The following is a 23,329-nucleotide window of genomic DNA, read 5'->3' as shown; positions in this document are numbered from 1 at the left end:
CAAAGGAACTTCCGTGAGACACTGCCGATTGCCATCTTGAAATCCATAAATTCATCTTGATCAGCACAGTGTATGTCTGATCAACAGCAATAGCTGGAAACTTTGATCGACAGTGCACTTATGGTTTTTCTAATCCACGCCTAGAGATCATTATTTTCATCAGCCCAGAACTGTATATGGAATTGGATGTTTTTTGCGAATGTTTTCCCCACACAATCTAAAAGCTTAAGGGGCTGATAATTATCTGGGACATATTCCGGCCCCCTTTTTTATGTAGAGGTATAATAACTTTTTTCTACCAGGAGGCAGACACTATAGCCAGTCTGATCACTACATTAAAGATTTTACACACAATTTGACCCCCGACCTTTCACTCTTGCTAGAGATCATGGGGAATTCCATCTGGCCCAGATGCTCTTCTGCTGTTTTGAGTCTCGCCCTCCACTCTTCCTCTGCATTAAGCAAAAGGGTCTCATCCCCAGGTTTACATTCTGGATATAACTCTGGCATTCTGATTTTGTCCCGTGTTAGGATATCCATACAGGTTTGAAGAGTACTGCCACCAGATATCTGCTTTGATGCAGCATAGAAGAGATAAATCCTCACTCAAATTTTTGGCAGCTACCAGTTTCCAATAGGGGGTATAATCCCCTTCATGTGCCTTTTTAGTAGCTCATTCCATTTTTGTGTGATAGTCTTTTCTTTTTCTGTACAATTAAGGACCTATAATCAGATCTATATCTGCGGAGCAGAGTCTTATGCCCAGCCCCAGCTAAACCCAGACATTGCACTATTTTGATGTTTGCCTCTCTACAGGCTCGATCATACTAGCCTGGTTTAATTTGTCCATGCCCTTTAACTCTCGACCCTGCGCAGGTCAAATGAGGGACTCAATTCTCTATCAGCTTATCGAATTCGGAGATTAACTCGGTCAGACACTGAACAGATAACTTCAAGATTTTCCAGAATTGCTTCATATTTAACTGGTTACGTGCCTTGTTTAACCACTCTAATCAATTTCACCTATTTACGGGCATGGCCTGTAAGAGCGATGGGTTCTACCTTATTTAAAGCTTGTACTGATGAATGAGTGGCCTTATTGTGCCTGAAAAGAACACTCGAGGATTATGATCACTTTCAATTCTTTCGTGGATACTAAACTTAATCTGGAACAATCCTTGGCCAAGACCATCATATAATCAATGAGGGTGCTACCATTGTTGCCATTAAAAGTTACTTTAGCAGACTGATCTAAGAAATGGCCGTTACAACACCTAAGTTCCATGTTGTATAAAATACGGCTGCATCAATAGCACAGTGATGAACCCTCTGAGGATGCTGCTACCAGGGAGGGGATTTCCCAGGCACTTTACTGGGCTTCCCACAATTCTAGGGCAAATAGATGTATTGTATCAAGTGCACACCTATTCTTTGATATTTCTGTAGAAGAAATATATAAGGTTAAATAACAAACCCTTCAATTCCCTTATGGGTTCCATTTGCATATGTTCACGGCTAGGTTCATCTAAGGCAGCATCCAGGAAAAGAGTCCAACCATGGGTCATTTGTGATCCCTGCCTCATTCTCCATAATCACTCTGAGCTTATGCAAGGCGGCAGTAAAGGACCCATTCTCTGAATCATTGGGAGGCACAAATGTACAACACAAGCTCCCTATTTTCCGACCAACCCCTTCCTCCATAGCCATTAGGTCAGGTATGTACCTACAGGGATCGCAAATTCTACTAGGCCACTCGCGTTGGCGAACCGATTTTATGAAGGGAGAGTACCATTTGCATGGTACTCTATCTTGTTGGTGAGTATGAGATATTCGAACCCTTTACTTGACATTTACTGCAAACAAGCTTTGTTTACAGTAAATGGCAAATAAAAAATTCACTGCATATGTGGCATTTGGTTGGCAAAATTGCACCAAATATCAAGTGTATTTATGTTGACATTCTCCCATTTTACAGAGAGCACTGGTTAATATTTAGCCACCCATTAACACAGGGCAAGTGCATTTCTCTTAGGTTCTTAGGTCGAGTATGTTAACCAAGGAACTGGCCCTAAAGTTCTTGTGGGATTTTTAGGAATTTGCAACGTCTGACCTGTTTTGGAAAGTGTCCGAAGTTGTTTTTTAATGGCACTAAACGCTGATTTGGAAGCATTAACAAAAGGAGTTTGTACCGGGCCACCTCGAGCCACTAGGCATTTGGAGCGGTTTGTTGTCTAGCTCCCAGGAGAGATGTGAATAAAGTATCTGTGACTAACTGGTACTGTTCAGTAATGTCCATTAAAGCTTTGGATGATGCTGCTAAAATTGGAACGATTGGTCTGCCGCAATAGTCTCTCCTTTCAGTGCCAACCAAAGTCATTTACCTGTCCATGTGTGCTGATTCATGAGACGCAAGGGGCACAGATGTAGCTATGGGCATAGAGCCAAGACCAAGTGTTATTTGGGTATAGCAATGACTGGCTTGTGCAATGTGGTAAAACTGCACAAACCTCGCCAGGCAGGAGGCAACTGCCTATAGGCATATGATCTAGATGTCCAAAAGTGTCAAATAGCAGCAGTACCTCCAGCCAGATTGCAGCAGTACACTTCACATCACCAGTTACCATTCGTGCCAATAGGCACTGTACCATCGCCCTTAAAACAGAGAAAAATTAGTTTGTCTGTATTTTAGCAAGTTTTTCTGGCTCCTTGAGCCATGCAAGATGCCGCAGATAGTTTTGGCACACAGTTCCCTATTCTTGATTCACCTGTGCCACCCCTTCTGAGAATCCCCTAATTCCTCCAGCTCTGCAACTCACCACTTGCACCATCAGTACTTGGTAAAAAAAATTGCCCCTTCTAAGCTAAATTGGACTCTTTGCGTATACCCAAACATTCTGCTCTTTATGATCTGTAGCTGAACTATCTTCTTTGTCAACAGACCAAATGGATGCTGTGACTGATTGTCCTTTAAACTGCCCTCGAGCCTTGCACAAGGCTTAATGGACTAGACACAATGGATCCGCTAACTCAACTTAATTTGGGATAAAAACAAGAAGCGTTGGAGATGAGGGAGCAAATGTATAAAAATCCTACAGATCTCTCAACTTTTCTCATGTGGCTGTACCAAACGTTCTCTTCAAATCCCTGTGCATTTACTATTTGGTCTATTTAATTGTCTTCATTATTCAAGAAATCCAACATTTATTCTTGACCATAACAATATATTGGTTGATTCTGTGAAACCTGATACATTTAAGCCATTCACATTGGTTGCGATCTCTGAACATGATGGCAAAAGAGCCACAGAAGATATAGCCACAATCATCCTAATAAACATTGTAAATTCACTTCTTTCTTTTAAAACGGAGAAATGTATCTCCTGGATCTCTATCTGCACCCCCTAACCCTTCTCCTCTGGAATGAACCACAATTCCTTGGGGCATACTGAGCCTGCTCCTGTGCCGGTGGAGGGATACCGGCATCGCTAAAGTGCACCAAGTTCTTGTTGACCTCCGCCTTTAAAGCAGTCTCATAAATCACCCGGTGCGGCCCATGTAAACATTGCTTATTCCAGAGGCAAACAAACGTCTGTAGATCCAATCGCCCGAGAGCAGTGGTTGCTTGTGCTAAATGTCGCCCTCCTTGCCGCTTTCTCCTGTAGACTGTTGATGAGGCGGCACCTGTGAAGGTGTAATCTTAGCACTTTTGGTTAAAGCCCTAAGGTATTCCCTAAACTCCTCACCTAGGACCTTTGCGGACTTATATGCGTCTGATAGTGTGTGCTGGTGAGAGCGATGCGTGTAGTCTATGCCCTTTGCCAAATGTTTGTCTGGGTATAATACCCCAGACATCTGGAAGGACCTGTGTGGATATCAACTTCAATTTATTTCTAATTCCTGTTGCAGTATTTTTTCAAATCTTGAAAAGTTTAAATTATGGTTCTAAAGTTGTTTTGAAGAGTTTAAAAAAAAGTTTTTATTTCAAAGAAAACGTTAAAGAAAAGGCCTGATGGAATTTGCATCCAATGCATTTAGGTTATGACCATCTTCAGGGAGTATTTCTAAACAGAAAAAGCAGAAAATAAATGTACAAAAGACCATATTTAATGTAAACATATTGCTAAACTGATAACTGCTTGAGCCAAGTAAAGACATAGAAGCCTGGTAAATATTAACGAACAACAAAAAAAGTGAATTTAACATGAAATATATGACATATCAGTTTAGCAATATGTTTAAATTGAATATGGTGTTTTGTACATGTTTTTTCTGTTTAGAAATATAGTCCTTGAAGTTGGTCAAAAAGACCGAAATGCATTGGCCATACGAGAGTACCCTGGTGCGTCCTAACACTCCATAGTGTATACTCCTACGTTCCGTCCCCTTTCCTCCATACTTGTGGGACATTCCATCCTTTGGGATGGGAGTGGAGCACTTCTGTAAAAAAGCATTTCATTTTTTAAAATTTGTGTCTTTATTTTTACGCAGAGTACCACATGTGGCCGTAACACCTCCCTCCTGAGCATCGCCCTTCAGTCCTTTTCTCTGCACCGTGGGGGCTGGACGCACTAGCATCACCGGGAATTTTTTGTTATGTCGAATCGTCTGGGATACGTGTCCTGTTCTTAATGCGAACGTCGTTTCGTAAGGGCGGATACCCACTCTTAGCTTGGAGTGTGTAGGCCCGGAGCATTGCTGGGACTCGTGCGTCTATTGCTATTCCTTCTCCGTCCGGGCACTCGGTCAGCTTCTTTGGTGGGAGGTGTTGTTTCAGCGTGTTCCTCCACCTCATTTTCAGTTCTTCATCGACGAAAATCAGAAACGCCCAGTGAGTTCTTTACTTTTTAGGGCGTCTCGGCCATGGGACTCCTTCCTGGGTCTTCCAGGACCGGGAGGGGCTTGAGTAGCTCCGTTACCAGGGGTCTCCCTGAGGTGCCCCACAAGGTTCACTGTTTGGCTGCTAAACATCAGCCCAGTTCTTCTGTGGCTCTGGATACCGGGGTTTGCCCTGAAGTCTCAATTTCTGGAGCTTTCCAGAGTCATGGCTCAAGGCCTTTCTTGAGGGAGCTATTTGTCCCGGGTTAAAAACCGAAGTTCCTCTTCTTGAGGCTAAAACCGACAGATCCCTCTTTGAAGGTTTTGTCAGTAAGGTACATTCCTCAACCGTCCAAAGCTCTGGGTCGTGGCGGTACTTGTTCTGTCGAGGGGGCAAAGAAGGTGGTCACAGACCACAGGCCTTCCAGTACCAGCTCTGCCGAGGTCTCTCCAATGGAGTCTAATTCTGGGGCAGTTCCTAAGATGTCCAGTAAACATCCAAGGTCTACCAGCACCGGCTCGGCCGAGGATCCTTGTTTTAAGGCTAAAGTGTTACTTAAGTCCCCTGACTCCCCTGAGGAGATAACTTCCTCACTTTCACCTGTGACCGTTCTTCTCAGCTGCCGGCAAAATGGCGGGCCAACCGCTATGGTCCACGGTGGCCTTTTTGGATACTTCTCTTACACCAATGTTCACGACGTCTGGTGCTGGGAGCATTTCATTTGGGGCTGGGCAGCCTTTTCCAAGCTATGTGGACAACAAAATCCAGTTCCACCCTTCATTCGATTGCTGTGCTCAGACACTGCTGCCTCATAGTCTCGCTTCCTCCTGCTTCCGCTCCACTGATCTATGTGCATCAGGCCGGTGGTGGGCCCTCCTGGGGACCATACTCCTCGTGTTCATGGGGATATGGCCCTTGCGAGCGGCCGCCTCCTGTTCCAGCGCCTAGACCTTATCTGAGGATGCATTTTCTTGGGAAGTTTCAGACACTCGTGCACTCTGACACGATGAGGGCATATGCACCCTGAACCTCCTGTCACACCATCTGCCCCAGCTGTTCCTACGCAGGTCCCGGTGGTGCCAGCTCCTCCACCGCTTCCTGTCGTACCTCCTCAATCACTTCCTCCTCTGCCCCCGCACCGCGCGTAACGCTAAAACATGAGGCGTTATGCGCGGTGGTTCAGTCTTTTGTTCCTACTTCGCTGGATGAGCCTCAAGCGAATCAGGACAGTGACGAGCAGCCCCGCGCAGTTAGAGCCTTCCGTGACCGGGTCCTTGATATGATGGCCCTGCTCGATATTCCAGTACCTGAAGCCCCCACTCCACAGTAAGGGGTGCGTTCTGGATCCTTTACTTTGTCACCTCAGGAGCGAACTGGCCTGTTCCTCCAGAAGGACGTCTTGGCTGAGGCCCGTAAGGTCTGGGATAAACCCCATACCTGGCTACATTTCGACAAGAGGATTGGCGCTCGATAAAAGTTTCATGCCTCGGAGGAGATGGCCTTATTGGTTTGTCCTCCAGTCCAATCCGGCCTGTGTCTTCCACGGCAGCGGCCCAGATCCTCTCCAAAGAGGATACTCTCCTTGGCAAGAAAGTATTTTCCAATTTGTCGCTCCAACTTCAAGGTAACACCAAGCTCATCCTGGTAACAGCCAATCTGAGGCTGTGGAAGGAGCTAGCCGATATCCACGAATATATTTCTGCGGATAGGCTCAAACTGGCTTTAAAGTCGCCTAAGTGCTGGCACAGCATTTACTAGAAGGTGCGTCACACCACGTAGATACCTCTGCTCGAGGTCTTATGGCCGGGGTTGACATCTTCCGCCAGGCATGGCTCCACGCGACTAAGTTCTCAAAGGATTTGCTGGACCTTCCTTTTGATGGCAAGGAATTGTTCCATTGCTCTACAGATGAGGAACTCGCAAAGATTAAAGTGTGTGCCCAAACTGCTACATTTTTATTGGTCCTGGGAGAAGCACCAGCTAAGGCCCCTTATACACAGAGTTCAGGGTCTCAAACTCTGTCCTTCTCTCGATTCAGGGGGTTTCAGGATTGCTGTGCGTGTGCCGTACTGAAGCTCCGGTTGGCGGGCCCTGCAGAAAGTAACAACGGCAAGGTGGTCGGTTTTTCTCTCGCCCATCGGCCTCCTCTCCAGGGACAGGTAGTCTCCCTGCTGAGAAATCTTCTAAAAGATATTTTTTGTCGGTCGCACGAGACTCCGGTGGGAGGATGAATCCCGTCTCATCTGGAGGCGTGGCAGACAATCACGAAGACTGGTGGGTTTTGTGCAGCTCATGGGTGACCTTTCGCTTGCCCCTCCCTCTTACACCAACCTTTAACCCTCCTTTCCAGAAGATCGGGTTGCCCTCCCTCAGAACCGAGGTACAGAAACATCTAGTCCTCAGAACGATGGAGCCTGTTCTCCTCCCCGCCCCCCAGGGAGCAAGGGGGGGGGGGGCTTCTACTCCTGTCTGTTCCGTGCCTAAACCCAACCAGGCTGGCCTGCGCACTATCCTCTATCTTTCCCAGTCCAATCTCCAGAAGGGAGACTGGCTCAGCGTGGTAGACCTCCAGGGATACATACATGCACATCCTGATATAGAGGCTGCATCGAAAATCTGTGGTTCTCACTGGGTGAGAAACACTTGCAGTACTGTGTGCTCCCTTTTTGGTCTCAGCTTGGTGCTGCATGTCTTTACGAAGATGTCGGTCATCACAGCTTTCCTCAGGCTGCAGGGCGTTCATGTATACCCATGTTTGAATGACTGGCTCCTGCGCAGTCCTTGCCCACAGACAGCATTGATCAATCTCCAGTCTCTCCTCCAGCTCCTGTTCCACCTTGAGCTGTCGGTGAACTGGCGGAAATCTTTCATGACCTCTCGACCTGATTTTCCTGGGTTTCCGTTGGAATACTGTCCGTACCAAAGTGTTCCTAATGGCAGACAGGATTGCGGACCTATCAACCATGTGTCGGCTCTTCCCCAGTCTTCGCACATGGCAGCTTGATTGTTCCAAAGACTTATGGGCCTCATGGCTTCTTGCGTGCTAGCCCTTCCTCTTGCACGTCTAAAGATGGGGCATACTCAGCTGGCTATTCGGAGCTCTTGGTTTCAGGCTTCGGACCCGGATTCCAAAATGATCCCAGTTCGATCCTGCATTACGTTGGATCTACAGTGGTGGTCCTCGATCAACAACCTTTCAGTGGGGGCCTCCTTTCAGGAGCCCTGCCCACAAGAGACTGTTACCACAGACTGTTACCTTCTGGGGTGGGGTGCGACGCTGTCACCTCGAAGTATTCGCCCTTTGGACACTTTAGGACAGGCAGTTTCATATCCATTATCTGGAACTCCTGGCCGTTTTTCTGGCGCTCAACCATCTATCATGAACAAAGTAGTCCGTATTCGCACAGACAATACATCAACAAGCAGGGTGGCTCAAAGTCGCCTCTCCTTGTGGACCTAGCCATACAGATTTGGGAATGGGCCATCAATCACAAGGTTTGGCTTCTGGCTGAACACATCCCGGGTCACATCAGTGTAACTGCAGACTCACTCAGCCGCCAGTCAGCAGCCAGTTAAGAGTGGGAATTGAACAACGATGTTCTCTCAAACATTTTTCGCCAATGGGGCACTCCAGAAGTGGACCTCTTTGCGACTTTTACAAATGGGAAACTTCCTCTGTATGCATCCAGAGACAGTCTTGGGGCGTCCTCCCTGGGAGATGCGCTTGAGATTTCATGGTACAACATGAAGGCTTATGCCTTTCCTCACCTGCCTCTGAGTTATCGGTCACTCTGCAAACTTAGGAATGCATCGAATTGCACTCTCCTCTTCATAGCTCCTTGGTGGCCAGCCAGATTCTGTTTTTCGGAACTTCAGCTTCTATTTTCTGATTAGGTACATCGGCGAGTACGTGAGCTCCAAGCTCTGTGGAACACCCATTCCTCACTTTCCATAAGGATAAGGTTGTGCTTCGCACTCGTCCTTCCTTTCTGCCTAAGGTGTTTACCGATTTTCATTTGAACCAAACGATCTCCTGACCTGTCTTTTTTTCATAATCTGGTATCTGATGCAGAGAGAGTCTTACACAATCTGGACGTCGGGCGAGTCCTGAAATTTTACCTCGGTAGAGTGAATTCAGGAGCTCCTCGCAACTCACATTCGGAGACCCAAAGGGAAACCGGCTTCCAAGGCAACTATCTCCCGATGGATTGCCTCGTGCATTTCAGAAGCCTATAGCATTCAAGGCCTTCAACCTCCGAAAGGCATCCATCCTCAACTTGTTCGTGGCAGAGCGGCTGCTGTTGCCTTCCAAAAGTATGTCCCTTGGGAAACCATTGCCAAGTCGGCTACGTGGGCTTCCCCATCAGTTTTTGTAAACATTACTGCTTGGACCAGAGCTCCAGGGCGGATGCCCATTTTCACCAGGCTGTTCTTAAGAATTTATTCCAGTAAAGGATTTTTTTTCATTCACCCGATCTAACTGTAGCGCGTGATTGGGAATTTGCCACAAGTATGGAGGAAAGGGGACGGGACGTAAGAGTAGAACAAAGTTACTCACCGTAGTGACTACCTTGCTCCTAGTCCATAGTGCCCTTTTCTCTATACGCCCGCCCGCCGTCCCCTCTAAAAAGTATCCTCTATTATTGCTTAAATGGTCTCAGACCTGATGATAGAAAAGGACTGAAGGGCGATGTGCAGGGTGGAGCTCCAGAGGGCAGTGTTACAGCCACATGCAGTACCCTGCATAAAAATAAAAGGACAAAAATAAAAACATTTTGATGCTTTTTTTACAAAAGTGGTCCTGTCACGAAGGACGGAATGCCCTACAAGTATGGAGGAAAAGGACTATGGACTAGGAGTAAGGTAGTCACTACAGTGAGTAACTTTGTTATTCACTGTCGTCACTCCTGGTGCGGGAGGTTAGACATCCAATTCGCCTTAGTCGTCTTCACCTGTTACTTCCCCTGATACTTCTACAGGCACGGAAACATATTCTGCACTAACATAGGGTGCCAGCTTCCATCCTCCCTCCTCTAATCCTGTACCCATGGCAATATTTCTGTTCTCAATGTCGACCGTGACCTTAATATCAATGTATCCAATCTAACAAGAACTTGTGCACTCCTCTGTTGGAGAATTTGCATTTTGCTGGAGTGAGAGAGATCTTTTTCTCACTCTCGTGTTTCAACCTTATTTGGATTGTGTTGCCACTGTTTTTGGTGTCTGACAAACTCCATAGGCATCTACATTTTGTATCGTGACACACTGTACCTTTTCTTGCACGAACTACTGTTCCCAAGAATAGTAAAGTGAAATTGACATTACTTACCTTTTTTCTCTTTGTGGGTCTGGCACGAACCATTTTATGTGGAGTGCAGAAGGGGTTACTTAGTAGCCCCTCATCCTACATTCTCATGTAACATTTTTTGTTATCCTCAGTACTTTAAATGGCTGGTGGCAGTGGTTTAAGTTTCCTACCATTGTCCTTTTCTACCGCTGGCTAAACCCTCTGCTGCAGTATAGCACCCATGGGTGACCATTTTGCCAAAATGGCCTGGTCTTTTTTTGCCATTTTCTGTTTGTGAGGTCTTTCTTGGGTTTTACTCTGCAGGCCTCGCTAGGTATGAGCCATTTGTTCGTTTTTTAGCGGGCTTCAGTCCTTAAACCAGCCTCTGGCTCCAGTGTCAGGAAGGGCAGGGACTTAGGGCGGTTCCCGGAACTCCCCTGTCCTGTCTTTAGGAATGCCTGAATGCACCCAGTCCTGATTGGCTGGCTGGTCATCCTTGCAGGATTGCCACCCTGCTGTGAGTGACAGGCTGTGCATGAATGGGAGAAACCTGATTAACAGGTGAGGGATTTGGGACTGAACACAGTTGACTGGGAAGAACAACCTGATGTAGAAACCGTGAATGAAGCTTGCTGTTTCCTCCTGGACCTTTGAATTGCGCGGTGCAGCCCTGCTGCTGTGCTGAAACTCCTTTTTCTGGTCGACAAGAGAAGCTCCGTAAGGGACGACTTCTTCCCTTGTGTTAATGGGACCAACTAACCCCGAGACTAACTCCACTGGACCATCTTCCCCGACTGGCTGTACTACTTTGCTGTTGCAGGAACCGAGTGCCAGGGATCGAGAAATCTGTAGTCAAGTGCAACGGCTGCAATCCGGCCAGAAGCTCCAGGAGTCTCCCAAGGACCCCACAGAAGTAGGACGACCAGAGCTCGACTCCCCTCACCAGAGTGCAGGACTCAAGGAAGCCCAAGATCCGCAGTGGTGCTGTTTACCGAGCGCTGAAACCGCAAAGTGCTGCAGCTCTGAAAAGAGCCTGCAGCTGCCACCGACCTCCGTATTGCTGCCGCAGGAGTCCTCCAGACGTCCTTCCTCTTGTCCCCCCGACTGAGACCCAGGATCTGCATCACTGCAACCAGACAGAAGCCAGCTGGACCGCTCTTCTAACCAAAGGTATTGTACCAGCTTGGGGTACTTAGCTCAGTGTCTTTATCTTTGATCTTCTCAGTTGAGACTTGCAGTAGCTACTTTGCTAGAGTTGATTTCAGCTCTACTCTTCACGTGTAACGCCTGTGACTCTACAGTGATTTTTCTTCAACAAACTCTTTGTGCAAGACTTTATCTAAGAAGTGCCTCAGCTCCATAGACTGTGCTCCAGTTGACTTTGGCTGTCCTGGCTCCCTGCAGACAATTCTAGTCCACTTGAATTTGATATTTACTGTCCTTCAAAGGTGATACATTGGTTTTAAACTATTATTGCTGGGAAAGGTTTTTGTCTAGACTTCATTGCAAGATTTAAGTGCTCACATGCTCTGAGAACCGATTTAACATGTGTCCTTCCCTTAACCTTTCCTTTCTGCAAACCTCAATCTACAAAGTGTACTAATGATTATACATGCCATTACTGTGCTAGTTGGTGAAGTCACCTCAGGGTGTAGGAAGTGTATAAAAAGCATCTCTAAAGAATATAACCTGGCTTTGTGTTCATTCTGGGAAAAGTATTTTAAAGTATATTTGAGTGTTGCCTACATTGCCCTTTTTAAAGAATGCTTATTTAAAAACTGCTGTTAAATCAATAATTATTGATAACTAAAAACCTTGAGTGTAAGTCTTACTTGGCTACTTGTATTTGCGGATTTCATTTCTACAGCTCACATTTAGCTGTAGAGATCAGCCCTCTTGATAAGCCTGACTGCTCAGTCACACTGCCAACTTGTGTAGTACAGGCCTATAACAAAAAGTTGGTTACCTAATACCAAGTGGACAAGGGTTGTGTAGTCTCCCACAGGGTTACTATATCAATGCTTGCCTCACAATGACATACATAACTGCACCACTTTATGTAATGGTGTCTGTAATGTCCAGGTATCTGTTGCAGATGCTATTTGAGTTGTACTGTTTGACAAGACAACTCAGTAGGTAGAGTTGGATGTGTGAGGGATGTGAAATATTTCATAAAACTGTAGTTAAGTGAAGTTGTTCAAAGGATGACCAATGACTGATTGCTGAATTAATGCGTTGTAATCGTGGTGTGAAGATGTTAGTACAATTTCAATATTTTATCCAATTGTTGGGGCATCGTATAGAATGAGAGGACTTGAGTCACCAATGTGCATGATGGGATAACAAAGTGTATAAAAGGATTTGGTAAACCGTGAGTAACACATCTGAATGGATATTCTGTAGCCAATCGGAGATTCCAAGTAAACTGTGAAAGCATTGGTGTCTTTGAATACGGACTTCCATGGATTTGCTTAAGTGCCTCTCATACTTTTCGTTCCTGTTTTTAGGACACTTACTCTTATGTGAGATCCACTGCCCCTGCTGTGGCCTATGACAGCAAACAGTACTACCAACAACCAACAGCAACTGCAGCTGCAGTCGTAGCACAGTCTCAGCCATCCGTAGCAGAGTCCTACTACCAGACAGGTAAGACGGCTTTTTTGAATACCATACTTAACCTGCATTAGCATTTCTGTGATTGAGGAATGTATAGCTGAGTAAAGCACAACAAATTAATTGAATTGACCTTTAGTTTTCTTTCTTTAGGCTTAAGATTAGTGTTGATTCATAAATCACTGGTTCAAAGTTCTGAAGGCCACGTGTTCAAAAATATATTAATGGACAGAGTAGATGGCTGCAAAGGTAGTTAAAGGTCTCATCTGCAATATTAATATAAACTTTATTACATTTTAATAATGTGTCACAGGCACATGGTAATGCAATTATGTATAAGCCCATACTAACTCTGAACACATATTTTGCTTTTATGTTAGACTAGCTAACAGGAATCACTAAACGGCTCTAGTAGATAGATTTGCTTTTGATCTGTACCTCATTTCTAGATACTGAATTCATATAATGCCAAACAATACATTGAAGTTGTATGAAAATCTTTAAATAGAAGGGTTTGTTCCATTAATTTAGTTTCAGTAACAGTGCTAAATTGGAGTGAAGGGGTCTGCAGTACATGACTGGGTAGTTATTTCGCTGCACATATTGTATGAAAGGGTGCTATGTATTTTGATATCTTGTTCATTATGGTGGCTTAGGCGTGACATAGGGTCACCAGAATTTGCAGTGGAGCTAGGTAAATACCAGCTCAAAAAAGGACAAATAACAAAACCCATGGGTACGGAGACTATCACAGAGAATGGTTTTGTTTATTTAACATTAACAAAGAACAGAGAACATTTTAACACACTGCGCCTTGGCGCTGAAAGAGATGTATTGCTGAACACAAAATAATTCTCAATGTTTGTGGGTTAGTAAACATAGTGACCAAAGGTGTCAAGTTTTTGTATTGTTTTAAATTACAATACGTTCCACATAGTTTAACATTGTCTTTCACATGTATTAGGAATGGCAATACATTTATCATTGTCTAGCATCGTCGACACACACATTTTGTGTTTCTGGTTCGGTATTTAATTCCTGGAGGCAGTGGCTGTATGAGATGGGACAGCGCTGCTGAGATGTTACCGAACGGTCATCAGGACAGGTGGTTAATGTCGGGGCGATGTAGAGGCGTGGGTGTCCACCTATGGGTGATAAGGGACTGTGTTAGTTCTAAGAATGGTGTCCAGGAATAGAATGTAAAAACTGCAAAAAGGGCGCCTTGGTTGTCGAAGTAGTTTGTCCAGTCACTGAATTAGCTGGAGAGGCTGTCTGTGAACATCAGAGGCCGGGGGTTGCATAAATTGAAACATTTCGGATATTAAAAACGGCGGCTAGAGGCCGTGGAGGTAAAACACGAGTATAAATATGTGCTGGTGCCAGGGTAGGGTAATGGTGGTGCCGGGTGGTATTTAAGCAAAAGGGTGCATCTACAGGGGGTCAGAAGGCAGTGGGTGGGCAAGTCTTATCGGCCAGGTGAATAGAACTATGCATACCAATATTAGGCTGTAGTGTCAAAAATACGAGTGATCTACAAAAACTCACTGAATGGAGATGTGTAGCAGGGTGACTCGCGAGCTTGGGGTTCAGACGCATTGCTAAGTGAATTAATCCGTCAGTAGGAGGACCGGACTTACCTATTCAATGCACGCAACAGGAGGACCGAAGAGAACAGCTACTCCGGTCGTGGGCGAGGGAGCTGTGTCACTAAGGGATTCAGCGTGCATGCGCTATAAGAGGGACGCGTGTCAAAACGGAAGCGCATGCCCGTCAAGGAGAAGATGGTGCGCATGTGTGAGAGAGTAGTATCTTGAAGCGCGTCTCCATCGGAAAGGGCACGTCGGGCTAAAAGAACGTATAGTGTCCCGACTTGCAGAGCAGGGGAGGTGATGAACCTGTCAGAAGGCAACCATTAGTTGCAGGGACGGTGTTACGTAGGAAGAAGTCTGTATAGAGGAACAAGCATGTCAAATGGCATAGTATGGTGAAAGCTCATTGGTACACAACTGTACACAAGTTGCTTTGAGCTTGTCCATGGCTGCCGTGTACCAAATCTGGCACCACCATTCCTGTACATCTAGAGTAGTATCCGATTTACAGTTGCAGGGTATTGTAACCCCAGCTGCTACTAAGAAATGTGTGTTTTTTGGTATAGAACTTTGCTTGACAATTTGTATTGACAGTCTACTTGTATTGGCCAAGAATGTCACCACTGGCTGTAGTGGTAAATCAGATTTTTAATGTGGGACACCACCTTTACAAAATGAGTTGTGAAATACTTTATGCAGCCTTCGTTGGAATGTGGTACCAATGCATCATCACTTTGTAGCTGTTCGCCTTTATTTGTACGTATGCCGAAGATTTAGTGGCGCTCAGCCAAATATTATAACGGGATAGTTCATCCATCACAGTTTTGAAGTGGTCTTCCTACTTGTGCATATAGGTAATGGGGGGGGGGTAATTCCAATTTGGATTTAGCATGGTGAATATTGCTGAGATGGCTGGTCAGTCTCCTATATATAGGTCTGCAGATTTCGTTGTATCCCTACCTGCGCTTTGTTTGATCTTATTTCTTTGCACCCAAGGCATCATTTGGCTATAAGCAAATCTAGCGCTGCCTGTGAGCAGAATGTCTGCTTACACTTGTCAAATGTTAAAGGTGCCCAATCTTTGTCCTCCTGTCTACTGTGGTGACAAGGAATGACGAGATTGACCAAGTGGTGCCATAGTGATTGCTATAAACCTTTTTTATTTTATGTAAAAGATAAACCAATCTATATTTAACTCTAAATGGGGTTTCCCTACTTAAAGTAAGAATACTGAGGTGCTCGTCAAGAAGTCTGTGAAAATAAAATCAAAAAGCCATCGTCCCAGTCCAAAAGCTCCTACGTTATCCTTGTCACTACAATAAACAATAAGTAAAGTTCTGGTTCTTCTTATCGTCAGGGGAATGGCTCCCTTCTCTTGGATGTAAAAGTCTCTCAAAGTAAAAGTTCCAAGATTTCCCAATATACCGACAATTCTGTGAGCGTTTCATTGGGCTTGGAGAATGACTTCCATCTCTTAGCTGGTTTCCCAATGTTTGTTTTGCAACAACACTTGCAGTTTTCTCAATGAGTTGTCCACATACTATACTTTATACTCTTTGGCTTGCCCCCACTGGGATGACTAAGATGCTCCCTGAGTCCCTCTCGACCCTCCTCCACCACCACCACCACCCTCTTGTGGAACCGTCCTGGGAACAGTGGTACAAAATAGTTTGCTACTTTCTCTGCTCCTTCATGATTTACAGTCTCAAATATTTCCTGCCACCTCCCGGACTTGTACTCGTTCCTGGTACTGTCTCCCGGGGAACACTGCACCGGTTTTGCCAGGGGTTGCAGGTCTTCTATCCCTGCAACTGCTCCTTCTTCCACATTACTTCTGCAGCCTGCTTTTCTCCGCGGCCACTTCTGGTGGTTTCGGTCTAGTTTGCAGACTGCTCGGTCCACACACGACCGATCACGCCACCATCGCCTCTAGTATTTTCCATGCACGCCTCGATATATGCTAGGTGAGGCAGTCTCAGTGCCGTTGTCGGACCGGATGGGTCACCCATTACAGGTTTCGCAACCACCTTTCCTTCTCTCCACTTCTCCTGCGCTGGTACCCTGCTACTCTTTCCTGCAAGTTTGGAGACTGACCTCACTACTGTCTTTCAGAACACTAGTGCAGTCTTGCGGGATCCAAGGCAGATCTCGTTGCACACTGGGTTCTCGTTCTGGTTTTGCAAAAGCTCTCGGCATCCCAGAAATGCAGGGTCCAAAGCCGAACGGGTCGGAGAACGACAAAGAACATAGTCCTTCTTTGCTGTTCAGTATAAGTAGTGGGGATGGCCCGCGTAACGTCAGTCCAATTGACCACTGCTGGTTGTTACTTTCACTTAGCTGGAGCAGTTTTTAGTTTCTTCTCTATAGAAGAGGGGTCAACATGGAGACTGGGGAGGTATATGGGTTCGAGTTAATTAGACCACTGATGGAGGGCGTAAGATTGAAACGGGGGATAGGCGACCCGATCTCGGAACAGATGGACCGTAGGGGACAGAGAACAAATCCCCCTGGAGGAGCCCATGGGGGTGGCAATTGCTGCACACCATATTGTACTAAAGGGGAAGTGATAAGGGCGTTGCTTAGTTGGAACACCAGGGGTAGAAGAGGTACTGCCACTAAATGATCCTGCTTAAAAACCCACACTTCTGCATACACCTTGGGGTTGGTAATTGCAGCAGACCAGAATGTAGAGGGGAGTGGGCCACAGTTACTCAGAACAGCAGAGGTAGGAAAGGATACAACCCTACTAAACTCACCCTTCAGCATACATCTTTCAAACTCTGAAATAAATACAACCATAACTCTACAGCACAACAAACCGCACAGTTCACTACACCACAATGAAACAAACCCACGCAGCCTTCGCCCAACAGCACATGGCGTCTGCCAAACCAAAAACACCTGCGCTCCTTGAACGGTGTCAACCAACTGAAGCTGCCAACTGCACATCACAGCTCTCTTGTTCTTTTGCTTTGTTTACTTTTCAGATCAGCCAGATTGCCAGGGGACCACTCCGGTTGTGATAGTGCACGGTATAAATATCCTGTAACATAACAGATGCACTACCTTACACAGCTAGGCTAAATGCAGAGTAAGGTTCCTCTACACAATAGGGGCAAATCAAAATATTGCTTACTAGCACAATTAAGCAAAATGCATGTAGCTACATCATAGATAATAGTTGGAGGGGTTTTATTGGAGTACTGTAATGGCTGTACTCCTACGTCCCGTCCCCTTTCCTCCATACTTATGGGACATTCCTCCGTCCTGTGGGACGGGACCGGAGCACTTTGTAAAAAGCATCACATATTTCAAAAATGTGTCCGTCCCTCTCTTTTTATGTAGGGTACTTGCACGCGGCCGTACCCCAGCCCTCCTTAGCTCCGCCCAGCGCATCGCCCATCAGCCTTTTTCTCTGCATGATCGGGACTGGACGCACTTGCATCTTTGGGAGATTTATTCCTTCCAGTGTCCTTTCTGCTGCTCCGGCTTAGGGGTCGCGTAGTAGTCAGTCTATGCTGTTCTGTTTACATTTTCCAAATTGTTCTTCGTGTGAGCAATGCTTTGGGTCCCCATCCTCTTTGTTTAGAGTGTTTGGGTCCGGACCACCGGTGGAACTCGTGCTTCTACTGCGATTCCCTTTTGGTCCGGGCTCTTAAGCTCTTATACAGACTTCTTCCTACGTAACAGCGTCGCCTGGAGCAGTGGGAGGAGGTGTTTCAGCGCGCTACTCCTCTGCATTTTCAGAGCTTTGACGAGAGGAAGAGACGCCCAGTAAGTTCTTTAATTTTTAGTGGACCGCGGCTGGGTGACTCCTTGCCAGTCCGGGAGGAGCTTCAAGAGCTTTGTTACCAGGGTTTCCTCTGAGGTGCCTTCTAGGCCTAAAGAGTGTACCAGAGTTTTCTCCAAGGGTCTCCATAAGGGGCCTATCGACACCGGATTACAATCCAAGGCCCCTCCTGTGGGGGCTGTTTGTGGACCCAGTTCTACTGATGCGGTGGGTACTGGAGCTTGCTCCGAGGGCTCATTGTCTGGAGCTTCCCATTCAGACAAAGGTGTACGTACTGAGGCCTCAGTTGAGGCTTTCTGTACCGAACTAAGGTTCAAGGCCCCTCGTGAGGGAGCTGTTATTGGACTCGTGTCCGAGGTTCCTCTGTTTGAGACTAAATTAACTGACAATTCCGAGAGGCCTGTAAAGGTCTCGTCAGTGAGCTGTACTCCTCATTGTTCTCGATCGGGCGGGAACACCGGTTCTGTCGAGGGGGCACAGAATGAGCTCTCTGACCGTAATTCCTCCGTTACCGGCGTGGCCAAGGTCCCTTCGTTGGAGGCTAATTGGGCTGATGGCATGCCTCAGAAACATCTTAGGCCACACAGTACCGGCTCTGACGAGGTTCTTTGGGTCAAGGCTAAAATGAAGAGCCCTTGACCCACCTGTGGAGACCCCTGCATCACTGCCCCATGTGTTGCAGGTCTCCCCGGGAGCTGACAAAATGGTGGCCATTCCTGCCAAGACTATGGTGGCCATTTTGGATTACTCCCTTACACCTACGCCATTGGCTTTTGGTTGTTGGAGCGTTTTTTCAGGTGAACATCATTTTCCTTGGGCTCATCCTTTCCGTCCAGTGTTTGATTGGAACGCTCGGATGCCTTTACTGCACACTGTCTTGTTCCCTGCGACATCTGCACCCTTGATCTAATTTGATTCTAGTGGAGAGGGACCTTCTTGGCAGCCCTCTCCCTTACGCCCCTGGAGCTACTCCGCTCATGAGAGGACCCCTCTTGCCATGCCTAAATCGTCGTCGGAGGATGCCTTTTTCGGAGAAAGTCAAAGGCTTATGCACTCAGACCCCATGAAGGAGTATTTCCGAGGTTTGTTTAGGGAAATCGGCCCTCCTGTGGTTCCTGTGCCATTGCTTGCAGCCGCGGCACTGGTGGTTCCGCCTTTACCGGCTGGCCCGCCTCCAGTTCTTCCTCCCTTGTCTCCAGTGGACAAATCTTCTGCAGGGCCGAATGTGACGCAGCTTGACCCGGATGTGTCGAATGATGCACAAGGGGATCAGGACAGTGAGGACCAGCCCCGCTCTTAGAGCCTTCCATGACCGGGTGCTGGACATGTGTCTTCTGGATTTTCCAGTACCCGAGGCACCCGCTCATCAGGAAGGGATGCTTTTTGGGGCGTTCACCTGGTCTCCTCTGGAGCGTACCGGCTTTTTCTGCCAGGACGACGTTTTGGCCGAGGTCTAAGGTCTGGGAGAAACCACACTCTGGACTGTTTAACAAAATAATTTACGCTCGTTATAGGCTTCATTCTTCGGAAGAGGTAGCCTTAAGCGTCTTGTTGCCCCCTTCCTCTATGGTGGTGTCTGCTGCCACGTTACAATCCAGACCGGCTTCTGTGTCATCTACCACGGCAGCTCAGGTCTGGCCAAAGAGGACAAGCTTCTTGACTCTTTGGGGAGGAAGATCTTTGCTAATTTGGCCCGATTTGTGTTGGCGGGAACAAATATGAAAATGTGGAAATGTCTGTTGGAGTTTGAATAATTAATCCCCACAGATCAACTTGACGATTTTAAAGCGGGTTTGTCAGATGCATGGGTCCTGGCGCAGGATATGCTTGAGGCTGTGGAGCATCGTGTTGACAGCTCAGCCGGGGCCTCATGCTTGGCGTGGACACCTCTTGTCAGGCCTGGCTTCATGCCGCAAAGTTTTCCAAAGAGGTGCAGGATAAAGTTCTGGACCTGCCTTTTGACTGCAAAGCTCTTTTTCATTTGTCGACAGACATCGAACTGACCAAGACAAAGGACAGCACTCAGACTGCCAAGTCCCTGTCCGTTTTGGTGAAACCGCCTTTCAGGGCGCAGAGGACATCTTTGCAGCCTCAACCTTCCTCTGGTTTTTCGAGGGTTTCTGGATCGGAAGACTTGTAGAGTCGATACTCCAACTGGAAACTCCCTTCGGCGTCTGCAACGAGGCAGGTGTTTCTCTCGATCCTCGGCCTCCTCCTCAGGATCTGGTGGTCCCGCCACCGAGAAACCAGCTAAATGAGGGTTTTCTGTGCTCGCACGATACGCCGGTGGGTGGGCGCATTGCGTCTCACTGGGAGGCGTGGCGGACCATCACTGAGGACCGGTGGGTCTTGTCAGTTGCTTGGGCAGGCTTCCGTTTGCCCCTTCCCTAACCCCACCCATCAACTCCCTTCCAGCAGTCTGGGGCGCCCTCCCTCAGAGCCGAGGTCCAGAAGCTTCTGGATCTTGGGGCAGTGGAACCCGTTCCCCCTAGGGGAGCGAGGGGAGGGCTTCTACTCCCATCTGTTTACGGTGCCCAAATCCAACCAGGCTGGCCTACGCACCATCCTAGACCTTCCCCAGTTCAATCTCTCTTCCCCAAGAGAAATTCACGATGATCACGCTCTGTCAGATGAAGTCGTCTTTGCAGCAGGGTGACTGGCTCAGCGTGGTGGACCTTCAGGATGCTTATATACACATATGCTTATTTGGAGTCTGCATCGGAAATACCTACAGTTTTCCATGGGGGGGAGGAACATTACCATTTTCGTGTGCTCCCGTTTGGCCTCAGCTCGGCACTGCGTGTCTTTACAAAGATGTCGATCATCGCAGCTTATCTTTGGCTACAGGGTATCCATGTGTATCTGCATTTGGACGATCGGCTGCTGTGCAGTCCTTGTCCGCTGTCAGCCTCGAACAACCTTCAGTCTCTCCTTCAACTCCTGTTCCACCTCAGGCTGCCGGTGAACTGGTGGAAGTCCTCCATGACGGTCTCCCCGGACTTGATTTTCCTGGTTTTTCGTTGGAACACGATCGACTGCAGAGTATACCTGACCGGGTCAGAATGGCGGATCCGTTGGCCATGTGTCGGGTGTTTATGCGGTTGGAGAGCATGTCAGCCTGGTGGTTCCAGAGGCTTCTGGGCCTCATGGCCTCGTGTGTGCTGGCCCTACCTCTTGCTCGTCTCAGCTCGCCAAGCAGTGGATCCAGACTCCAAAATGATTTTGATTTTAGTTCAAGCCTTGATGAAGACCTCCTGTGGTGGTCTCCTCAGCAATCTGTCGGTGGGCGCTGCTTTTCAACACCCCTGCCCGCTATTAACGGTCATGACGGACTCCTCCCTTCTGGGTTGGGGTGCAATGTTGGATCTTGCTTAAATCACCGGGAGCTCCTTGAGATATTTTTGGCGCTAAGTGTTCAAGCCTGTCATTGTCAACAAAGTGGTCCGAGACCGCACGGACAATGTGGTGTCTGTGTTTAGATCAACAAGTACACCACCTCTTGGATCCTGCCATTCAGATTTGGGAATGGGCATAAAATTACAGGAAGGAATCTTGTGTGGGCTGGATGCATGTGGGGAACTTGTAACTCCATAATTCTTGCAACTGTACATTTTCTTCGAACTATTGATTCAGCTCTTACTCTATAAACTCTTATGAAAGGTTGACATAATCGAAGTATATTTGTTACCAGTCCAAAAGGGACATATGATTGTTTATTGGTCTCTTTGGAGAAGCAAAAAAAAAAACCTTTTGATGTTTTTATCAGAAATGATATTTACTTACAGGAAACAGTATGCTGATTAAGCTATTTTTAATTTATGTTGAATGTTTATACATTTTATGTATAGGTAAGCAATTAAGTTTTCTTTTCTCGTTTTACCATTTTAAGTTTGTTCTCTTTTTGGGTGTGCTCTGATGTGAACATAATGTAACTATTTTGTAAGAAAAATTACTTTCTTTTGTAAAGGTGCGTAAGCACTAAAAACAAAATAAAACATTTAAAAAATGGTTTCTTTCATCTGCTTCTCACTGAGAATGAGGTCCTGTTTCCACCCTCCTGGCCATCTGTTGTTCTCCTGCACATGTGGAGTTCATGCCTGGCTGCTGACCATTCCGTTAGGTAGGTGCACTTTCTGTGCATTACTGCACCTCCAGGGGAATTATTGATCCTGAAAAATCGAAATTGAAAAAAAAGACGAGAAAAAGAAATGTGCATAAAACTGTTGGAAAGAACAGTTTTATTTGACATTTTTATCGTGCTGCCATTTTTTTTAGCTTTTTAATACCTGGAGCTGCCTTGCTATTTTGAAAGCGCAAGTTTTTTCCACTATTGCCTGCTTATTTGACTGTTTTTTGGCCTTTCCAAGATGGCCGCTGTGGTTTTGTTTGTTGTGTAAGGCAGGCTGTGCTGAACCACCTCGCCCTGTTCTGCACTCCCATCGGTTGCCGAGTGTTTTTTTTCTATCCAATTAGGGACCGGCAGGCTTCAGCCAGCCCTCTCAGCAAAGGCCCACTTCTAAGGCCCCTGTCTGCTACCTGTCCACGCTAATTGGAGTCCTCCCTGCTACTTAACCACAATGATGCGGCCACCTCACTCTTAAGAAATCCGGACTGCCTCGACTTTACCTCTTCCAGAACTATGGGTTAGTCCTTATGGACTCACTCCTACCGCCTTTGACCATCACAGTTCTTTCTGCTTGTTACTCCCATGTTGTCATCCTGATGCGCAGTGCTTCCTAAAACCCTTTGCTAATATCCAATTTCAAAATTGAAAAGTCAAATCTTGCTGTTTTTGCTTTGTGCTAAAAAGTCAAATCCTGCTGCCCATTGCGAAATTCTCTGCATTTTGCTTGTATACTGTTTCTTCTCTGTAACTTGCAAGCCCAGTGACCTTGCCACTCTTTTGTCCTACACCTACCTACCTTAGCACCCCCAGTATATCCATCCTCTCCTCGCTTCCACCCCAATGGCGCTTTCTGTTTCTCCTAGCTTTTCCAACTGCTTCTCCATTGACTATCCTTCCTTTCTCACCAAGTCTGGTAGGAAGAAGTTCAAAAAGGATATCTTGTACTCTAACCCTGGTCTTCCTATCGCCGACACCTACTACAATGCTTCCGCCAGACAGACCCTCACCGACATCCTCTTTGTCGTTCCTTCGCCAGATCTATGGACTCCTCATATGGTCTGTGCTCTGCCCGATCTCCTCCTCTCCCATTAATGGTGGCACTCGCTGGG

At 46.7% G+C, this 23,329-nt stretch overlaps 1 protein-coding gene across 3 annotated transcripts in view; it reads left to right on the top strand.

The window, feature by feature from the left end:
* ZFR (zinc finger RNA binding protein) overlaps window positions 1-23,329 on the top strand; it is a 1,119,848-nt gene that overhangs the window by 353,264 nt on the left and 743,255 nt on the right. For all 3 annotated transcript variants that reach the window (XM_069627081.1, XM_069627082.1, XM_069627083.1), the window contains one exon: window positions 12,610-12,748. In XM_069627081.1, the coding sequence (XP_069483182.1) occupies window positions 12,610-12,748 (139 nt within the window). The remainder of the gene's footprint in view (window positions 1-12,609; window positions 12,749-23,329) is intronic.

The sequence above is a fragment of the Ambystoma mexicanum genome, chromosome 6p (assembly GCF_040938575.1).
Source record: "Ambystoma mexicanum isolate Mex_15411 chromosome 6p, UKY_AmexF1_1, whole genome shotgun sequence".
Lineage (NCBI taxonomy): Eukaryota > Metazoa > Chordata > Amphibia > Caudata > Ambystomatidae > Ambystoma > Ambystoma mexicanum.
This window is presented reverse-complemented; position numbering and strand designations above follow the sequence as displayed.